General features: G+C 35.7%; 1 protein-coding gene across 1 annotated transcript; it reads left to right on the forward strand.

Moving 5' to 3' along the window:
- The first annotated feature begins 1,552 nt into the window (after positions 1-1,552).
- Positions 1,553-9,577, forward strand: ncam3 (neural cell adhesion molecule 3). Its single transcript, XM_078790476.1, has 15 exons — positions 1,553-1,688; positions 1,831-1,902; positions 2,025-2,219; positions 3,165-3,302; positions 3,381-3,521; positions 3,634-3,751; positions 4,118-4,272; positions 4,352-4,690; positions 5,735-5,902; positions 5,982-6,102; positions 6,956-7,085; positions 7,223-7,391; positions 8,083-8,278; positions 8,374-8,505; positions 8,749-9,577. Exons 1-15 carry the CDS (start codon positions 1,619-1,621, stop codon positions 8,789-8,791), a joined length of 2,187 nt encoding a protein of 728 aa, XP_078646602.1. The 5' UTR covers positions 1,553-1,618; the 3' UTR covers positions 8,792-9,577.
- The last annotated feature ends 120 nt before the right edge of the window (positions 9,578-9,697 follow it).

Here is a 9,697-nt window from a genome sequence, read left to right on the forward strand (position 1 = left end):
GTAAGTCTATGCATGTAAAATGCACACCATGTCATTGTTAGTATTACACTGTTCTACACAATAGATTGTGTGTATTGTAAATGTCGTCATAACTGCAAAATAAACCACAAAGTACAATGTATGTTGTACATACGCTAGTACTCATAGGAATAAACATTGCGTCTATTTAAGGGAGTCCCGTATGGACAAGGGCACGTGTGGACCCCAGTAGATGGGTGGCCATGGCGATCTTTCAGGGCACGTGTCGCTGTGTCATTGTCAAGAATTGGAAGGTCGTACATCCTGTTTAGTCACTGTTAACGTTTAGTCAGAGTCCATAATTTCCCAAATGTGTCGTGAGGAGTAGAAGTGTTTGGGCTGGTCAATTCCTATGGATTCTTCTCGTATTAAAATATGGACCACGAGAATATAAAAAATATTTAGGGAATCAAGAACCCCAACCACTCGTGCATGATGGCGGCGTCGTTAGGAATTGTAAACAAATACGGTTTTCCCTCACGAGCCATTGCTGGTAGTTTAAACAGAGAAGTGTAGAGAGTGTATTGCGCCTACAGCCACTGCCTCTTTGTGACATCACAAAGGAACAGTTTAGCAACGCCCTCTGAAACAGAGCGTTTTGAACCATCCCAAACTTCTTTCAGGGCTCACTTCCAAATTTGTAAACCTCATTATCTGAAACGTTGGCATCGATTAACACCAGAATACAATATTCTAACGACATTTATAGGTCAGAATAGTGGAAAAAATGCAATTTAGCATATTTTAAACAGCTTATTTATGTGTGCTAGTATACTAAAATGTATTAACAAACATTATATTCTACAATGTATGATAGAAGAGAATTATATTTGTGTGTTTCTATCGCAAATAAAGTGTGACATGGAGCGGTGGCCAATGTGTGTGCCACCCTTGCTGATGGGGCTCATTATGAGCACACTTCAATTTAATCAGTCATAATAACCCACCCTGATAATCAAGCTGATAATTTATCCCATCAAACGTTTTATGCTTTGATTGGCTACTCTAGTGTAGAGGTGGGAGGGGCAGGCTGGCTTTTAGCCAATGAAACGGATAGGACCCGTAGGACCCGGTAATTATACTCTGGTAGATGAAAGACCAGTGACGGAAGGGATGTAATTTATTGTGTGATATCAAATGTTGCGCATATTTACAGTATATTTATCGCTTCATGTACCTGGCCCAAGCAGGGAATTGGAGTCTGCACAGAGCTAAGTTTGCTAATGTTTATGAGGTCTCCTTATAAAATGACTGTATCATGAATGGGGCACCTCCATGAAAAAATCAGATCTTTAGACTCACCGGTTTAGTGCCATTATTTTGAAATACAGTTGTTACATTAAAATGGACTGACTTGAATATAATGAAGTGATTTAATTTATGAATGACCAAACAGTGTGTAGTATAAACAATGCAGGATGAGACCGTTTCTTCTTCTCTCCACCCACTTCTTGCTTCCTCTCATCTCCTCCCGGGCTCCTATATAATTTCAGTCTCAGGCTCCCCCTGCCATAACTCCATAGCTCTAAAACTGCTATCAATATTTGAACTGATTGAATAGATCGGAATAAGAATTAAACTGAAAGGTGATTTGGTGACCATGGCAACAGAGGCATGTTTCTACCTGAGAATGGCCTTGCTTCTGCTGCTTCTTTTTACATGTAGCACAGGTAAGACATGTGACTTCCTGTTGGAATTGTGAAAACGTGAGGACTGTTTGTGTTTGTTGCATATGTGATGAATGGGAATAATTTGTAAATATCTCCAATAAACAAGATTAGGCTTAGATGGTGCATTTCCTGTCTTTCTCAGACGCCAAGATGGACATCATCACCAGTAAGCAAGATATTCAAGTTGGAGATGAGATTTTACTTTTGTGCAAAGGTGAGTTTCTCATTGATTTGAATGTAAAATTTGAATATCCGCATCTTTAATACAACATGGGGGTCACTTTTAAGCTCCAGGCTCCTGGTAATGCTTAATTAAATGTTCCCATTCTCTGACAGCTGGGGGAGAGGGAGACATAATGTGGCAAAAGAACGGCGAGGACGTCGATGAAGAAATGGTATCAAAGGTGGACGAGACCTCCTCTAAATTGTTCATCAGGAGAGCCACGGTGGCAGATGGCGGCAGGTATACCTGCACTTGTGACTTTGACAACGGACACAAGGATGAAGTTCAGACCCAGCTTTATGTTTATGGTATGTAGGATATGGATATCAATCACTCTAGTACAGGGGTTCCCTAACTTGACCAACTCGGGGCCCTTAAAAGGCACTTAAAAATATATATAATAATAATAGCATTGTAATATAATGTAATAGCACTATAATAATAATTATAAATAATAATAATAATAATTATTATTATTATAATAACAATATAATATAATAATAATAATAATAATAATAATAATAATAATAATAATAATAATAATAATAATAATAATAATAATAATAATAATAATAATAATAATAATAATAATAATAATAATAATAATAATAATAATTATTATTATTATTATTATTATTATTATTATTATTATTATTATAATATTATTATATATTATAATATTATTATTATATAATAAGGGCCCACTTAAAATATACAATAATAGCACTGTGATATAGTGTAATAGCACTATAATAAGAATAATAATATTATTAGAAATACAATAATAATCATGATAACAATAATAACAATGATAACAATAATAACAATAATAATAATAATAATTAATTCTCATACTTTTTCATAACTGCATTCAAGATTGGCATGATGACCAGAGAGCTATGTTCCAATCATAAACTCTATAAGGTTCCTAAAATATTGTGACAGGTCAATAACACTCAATAGGTTATTACTTAGGCCTAAAATATATATATATGAATCATGCAATAAATATTGTACAATAAAAATAATTTAAAAAATAATATTTGCAAAAATGTATCATATTTTTAATGACCTGTCATGGCCCACCTGCAGTACCACCACGGCCCACACTTTGGGAATCACTGCTCTAGTAGATATGCAGGAAAACATCATAAAACTATCATAACTGGCTATTTCATAAAGTAAAGCGGTCATGTAAATCAGAGCGTATGGATTACATCGCACCATAACAATTATCCTGTATTTCGTGTCAGAGGGTCCCTCATTCGGAAGCACCCCCACCTACCATGAGTTTCTGGAGGGCACAGATGGGAAGGTGCCTTGTCTGGTGTCTGGGAAGCCGGCAGTGGAGGTCCGCTGGGCATACAACAAGGAGGCCATCTTTTCTCGTGGTGAGTACACGTAGTATATGCATGTTTAAGTATTGTGTATATCTATCCCTTATATTAACAGTATCTTTTTCTCTGTAGGAAATCATGTTCGCCAGCTGCCCGATAACGCACTCCTGATTGAGAAAGTGCGGAGACAGGATGCTGGAACATACGTGTGCCAAGCCCAGATTAAAGGAAGACCCATCATCAAGCAGCTTTTCATATCTGTTGTTATTAATGGTTTGTATATTCTTTGCATCATCCTTTATGACATGTTGACCAGAAACCAGAAATTAATTCATAATTCAAGTCAAATGAATAATATTTCTATATATATCTCAACTTGATGCAGCTCCTCCTACTGTGCGTCTGAGAGAAGAGGTGAGGAAAGTGATAGCTGGACCAGAAACCAATGTTTCCCTGCTGTGTTTGGTGGACGGCCAGCCAAAACCCAACATCACCTGGAGCATGTAAGATCTGATTTTACCTGCAGGAAACGTTTAACGAGACACGTTACATCCACATTATGGCAGCAACGTGGTTGGCATGGCTGCCTCACATGCAGCTGGGTCAGATGACAGATGGAGGGGTACACCCTGCACTAGTGGCCAGCCAATCACAGGGCACATATAGTCAAACAACCATTCACACTCACATTCATACCTATAATAATGACAATTTGGATGTACATGCAAACTCCACACAGCAGAGATTTGAACCCAGGTCTTCCTTATCTCCTTACTGTGTGGCCAACATGCTATTCTCATTAAGGTACCATGCAGTATTGTGATATACAGTATATAATATATACATTTCTCTGCAATTCTAACTCGCAGGCCGGTACTTTATGACCCTGCACATCATAAGTTCAACTCTGACCGCAGCCAGTTGACCATAACGTCAGTTGTCAGGGATGACTATGGAGAGTATGTCTGCACGGCCACCAACAAGATCACTGAAACCAGTGCCACCATCTTGCTTCATGTCTTTGGTGAGTTCTTTGTGAATACTAGTACCATGCTACTGTACACGTGCAGTACAAATGCGATGTTGGATTTGTTTAATTTCAGAGGCGCCAGAGGTGTCTTTGTCAGTCGAGCAGCAGAACGTCAACGCAGGCGAGCGCGTCGCTGTGGCCTGTAACGTCTCCGGCCTTCCTCAGCCTGAACTGCACTGGATCAACAAGTACAACGGACAAACGCTGGTGGGTGCACATCACACACGCAGCTATGTTGGGTCCAATGTGTGCAATATATCTGTGTTTGGCCTGCAGTACTCTTCTTCTGGTCGTGTCTGTGTTGAGGAAGGTGTGTTGGTAATTGATGAAATAGTGCCCTCTGATGGAGGTCTGTATTCCTGCATGGCGGTCAGCAGCATCGGCAATGCATCGAGAGATGTTGCCATTCACAGTAAGACCTTGTTATCTTTGCATTGGAACAAACAGCTATATTAGCTTCACAATATGTTTATTAATTATAATTAATTATATAATATAATATAATATAATATAATATAATATAATATAATATAATATAATATAATATAATATAATATAATATAATATAATATAATATAATATAATATAATATAATATAATATAATATAATATAATATAATATAATATAATATAATATAATATAATATAATATAATATAATATAATATAATATAATATAATATAATATAATATAATATAATATAATATAATATAATATAATATAATATAATATAATATACAATATAAATAAAATATAAATATAATATAAAATAAAATACAATACAATATAATATTATTTTAATATAATAAAATATAATATCATATCATATCATGTCATATAAAATAATATTTAAATTATATTTTAATATTATTTTAATATAATAAAATATCATATCATATAAAATTATATTTAAATGAAATGAAATGAAATGAAATGAAATGAAATGAAATGAAATTATATTATATTATATTATATTATATTATATTATATTATATTATATTATATTATATTATATTATATTATATTATATTATATTATATTATATTATATTATATTATATTATATTATATTATATTATATTATATTATATTATATCATATTATATCATATCATATCATATCATATCATATCATATCATATCATATTATATTATATTATATTATATTATATTATATTATATTATATTATATTATATTATTATTAATTTATAAAATTAATAAAAACTCCTTTCTTCTGTAAAGTGTCTTTGAGTATTTTGAAAAGTGCTATACAAATAAAATGTATTATTACTATTATTATTATTATTATTAATATAATATAATATTAATTATGATTAAAAACTGCAATTTTCCATACCACTTGTTCTCATTAGATACATCCTGTATAAAGTATAAACAAGCGACCATTCACTTTCCAATAAACCATACACACTCCATTTTGTCCTCTTGACTCCCAGCCCAGCCTGGTCCTCCTCTCTACGTATCCGTGTCACCTGGACCTGCATCGGTCTTCTTCTCCCTCAAAACTCTGCCTGTCAGTGGGGGGACACCCATCACAAGCTTCGTCCTCCAGTGGAGGGAAAATGCAGCTGAGCAATGGAAGGAGGTCACAGTCCCAAATGCTGGTAATTCACTGCTATTGCTAACTAATTAGTGATATATGTAACGAATATCCCCATTTATTTCTTGTGTTTCTATGCATAGACACACTGGCTATGACTTCCCTCCGGCCGTACACGTCGTATAGCGTACGTTTGGCTGCTCTGAATGCAGCCGGATTGGGCCAATTCTCAGAAGCAAACAGTGTCCGCACCCAAGGAATACGTGAGTGTCACACACTGACGTCATGTTAGTAACTGGGGGTGTCGTAAGATCTCATGAGGTTCTGGTTTGGGGAAAAGCTGTCTTGTGAGAACAGGGAACTGGGAACTATGGCGTATGATAAGACACGATATATACCGTATTGGAACCACACATTAAGTGCTTTATGCACACTATTAACCTTGCAATGCAACCTACCTGGTGCGACATGTGGCTGTTTTTTCCATTAGAGCTCAACCAAATTCATGTGAAGTAATTCTACATTTGATCAAAGTTACTTAAGATTTGTCAGATCAAAACACATAGACGTTCCAATTTGGTGCATTGTTTCGTCTTGTGAGTTACGTAGATGTAACACGTGGTTGCAACACACAACAAAATAAATTTTGGTGACTAAATTTGAAAATTTCATTGGATTACCTGAATTAGCCTTCCCCGAGAACACCGTGGTGTAGTGGTTAGACGTTGTGGAGTGGACGCCTCAGGTTCGAATCTCCACTAGTAAGCATCATCGGTATTTGTCAGGAAGGGCATCCGAAATATTAAAAGGCTCAAGTATGCGGATCAAAATGATTCGCTGTGGCGACCTTGTATTGACTTTCACTTTTTTTTGTGTGTGTTATTATAGTTATGGTCCATGTATCTTGTATGTTTGTGATCATTTTATCATTTCATCTTCTGGTATATGTCTCCATCGCCATCATTGTTGCCTGATGCTCTCCAATATCCATCATCCGTCTGCAGGAGGTAAGCCAGGATGGTGACTATAGTTCTTCATGGCTGTTAAGTCATCATTTGCTTCAGTAGACATGACAGATATTGTTAATTTCCTGTACGGTGTTTGTGCATTGCCGTTTAGGTGAGCCCGACAGCCCACTTTTGTTGTCTGATGAGATGAACGTAGAGGGGAACTCCTTCTCTGTGCCCCTTAAACCTACCGGCGATGGTGGGAGTCCTCTCCTGCACTACACTGTGCGATATCGCCAGGTATCGATATGACTGTATTACTGTATGCACCATTCCACGTTTGGAAACTGAAGTTCAGAGAACGTTTTCTATCAGCATCTTCTAATCGATTCCTGTTTTCTGGTTCTTTTTGTCTTCCATGCTTCATCCTCTCCCAGGATAAAGATGGGGCTGAGTGGAAGGAGAAGCAACTGTCATCCAATACTGACTCCGTCACGCTCAAAGACCTGACCTTTGGCTCTGACTATCAACTGGAAGTCCTAGCAATTAATATGAATGGTTCTTCTATCCCCGCAGTATTCAACTTCACCATTGCAGAACAACCTGGTATGAATCTTCACATCAGAGGAGCCTTTGTTTCTCAGGGAAGAACTACATTTGAAACTATGCTAGGACTACATTAAAAAGCCATAGCATTTCAGTATGTGGAATCAAACTATGGAATGGATTGAGTAAGGAAATCAAACAATGCACAACGATGAGCCAATTCAAGAAACAATACAAGCAGTTGATGTTTGCTAAATACAAGGATGAAGAGTCTTGAACCAGTCATGATGTGCTATATATATATCACTATATTGACACTTACTATGGTACACATTATGGCATTGGATGATCATATCACCTCATACTTCAGTACGTTAAATTAAATTAAATTAAATTAAATTAAATTAAATTAAATTAAATTAAATTAAATTAAATTAAATTAAATTAAATTAAATTAAATTAAATTAAATTAAATTAAATTAAATTAAAAAAACCTTAAACTATATTAGAAAAGCAGGAAGTGAACAAATGTAACAGTTACTGATTGTAAAAGTACCAGATGGAGGGGTAGGATTTAATAAGCTTTGCTTCTTCCTACTCCTTTTGGACATGAGGAACTGTGAACTGATTATGGGATGCACTCAATTGTAATCTGATGCATGTTCAAATGAAATAAAACCATTTCCATTACATAAACATCACCTCAACTAAACTTTATATCCTCTCTTCTTATACCTTCAAACACTCCCAGTACGGAGAAGCAGCATGACCAAAGGCAGCGTGGTCGGCATCGTCATGGTGATCTTCCTGGTAGTTTTCCTGGTAGTGGATGCCACCTGCTGCTACAGGAACCGTTGTGGTCTTCTCATGTCTATTGCTGTCAAACTATTTGGACAGAAAGTTCCAGGCCTGAAAGTTCTTGAAGAAGGAGAAGGCGCCGCTAAGGAGTAAGAAACTTTCTGTCCTGCATCTTTGCAGCCATCATATAAATCGTAATGAAAGCAGCCGGTAATGAGTTTAATCCGTTTTTTTTTTTTTATAGGGATTTGAATATGAATGGGATGTCCACTCCCAGAGGTGGCAGACACCATACAGGAGTTCAGACAAACTCCTCAAAAGAAGGCGGACCACTAACAGAGGTCGCCTGTGACAAAGTTTCCCTCACTAAACACGAGTATGTACACAACTAAGTATTAGTCGTTGTCATTTGGATTACATTTATATGCCACCCAAATAACTGCAGTATTATGTAGTAAATGGTGATGCAATGACATCATGGCCAATCAGATAGCTCAAGCTCATACCTGATTAATCTGGATAAACATTCCCAAATACATCCATTTTCTATACCGCTTATCCAGATACCATTTAAATGCCAATACTGTATATGAATAATGATTTTTTTATTTTCCCACAGGACAACACAACCAGACAGGAATCTTCCCAAAAGAGATGCATGAGGTTAACATCTCCAAGCCATGAAAACAACATTTTCAAAGAAAAGACAACCATTGAAGCTTCAGTCTCGTCAGCAGTGTTGTGGAAACCAAATGAATGTGTGGTTCTTTCATTCTTCTACGCGACTGATGTTTTGCAAGGACAGCAAAGCATCCTCTGACTTTCTCATCATGAAAATATCCCATTTTGTAATAAGGCCGTTTCAGATGGCAAGTGATACATGATGATCATCGTGGTGGTCTGCTAGCTCAGCTGAGTTCATCGTAAAGCTTTAAGGTCCATGGAATTCTTATAGCTCCATTTACAGGGTGATGTTGAGATCGGTCTTTTACAGGGTATTGGTGTTTGTAATTTATTCTTGAAATGACAATGTTCTTAAGTTGGCACAAATGAGTTTTGAATAATGCAGACCAAATGTTTGTGTATTCCTAACAATATCCAGAGCAGCTCCTTTAACATTCAAATAATGCCTTTCTGTGTTCATGTATTTAAATGTTTGCATTTTATTAACTTGTTATTAATGTTCTATTGCCACTGCTTTGCTGAGCTTCATATTATAACAAACAAACTAACGCAAGTAACACAGGTGAATTGGAATGAAACATTTAATATGTTATAATAATATAAAGTACACACAAAACATATGGCAGTAAGAACGTATTCTACAATCTTAAATGTGTGACGATAATGTATGATTCCATCATGTTTGCAAGGCACATGAGTTGATGAAGTGCTGTACATGTTTGTACATACATTGAATAATAAATCATTAACACAAAAAGTATCTTGATATTTTATAGCTGTTTTTCTACCTTTTTGCAGTTATGTATATTGTTGATGTAAAACAGTGACCAAAACAATGCTAATCTCTGGTATTGAAATAGATATTAAATAACTTAAACTGTGAA

The sequence above is a fragment of the Doryrhamphus excisus genome, linkage group LG5 (assembly GCF_037039965.1).
Source record: "Doryrhamphus excisus strain RoL-2023G ecotype Guam linkage group LG5, RoL_Dexc_Guam_v1.1, whole genome shotgun sequence".
Classification (NCBI taxonomy): domain Eukaryota; kingdom Metazoa; phylum Chordata; class Actinopteri; order Syngnathiformes; family Syngnathidae; genus Doryrhamphus; species Doryrhamphus excisus.

Excerpts from the sequence above, each read along its gene's own strand:
- ncam3 (XM_078790476.1), top strand. The coding sequence starts at position 1,619 with ATGGCAACAGAGGCATGTTTCTACCTGAGAATGGCCTTGCTTCTGCTG. Across the intron at positions 2,220-3,164 it reads GACCCAGCTTTATGTTTATG|AGGGTCCCTCATTCGGAAGC; the intron begins GTATGTAGGATA and ends ATTTCGTGTCAG. Across the intron at positions 3,752-4,117 it reads CCCAACATCACCTGGAGCAT|GCCGGTACTTTATGACCCTG; the intron begins GTAAGATCTGAT and ends TCTAACTCGCAG.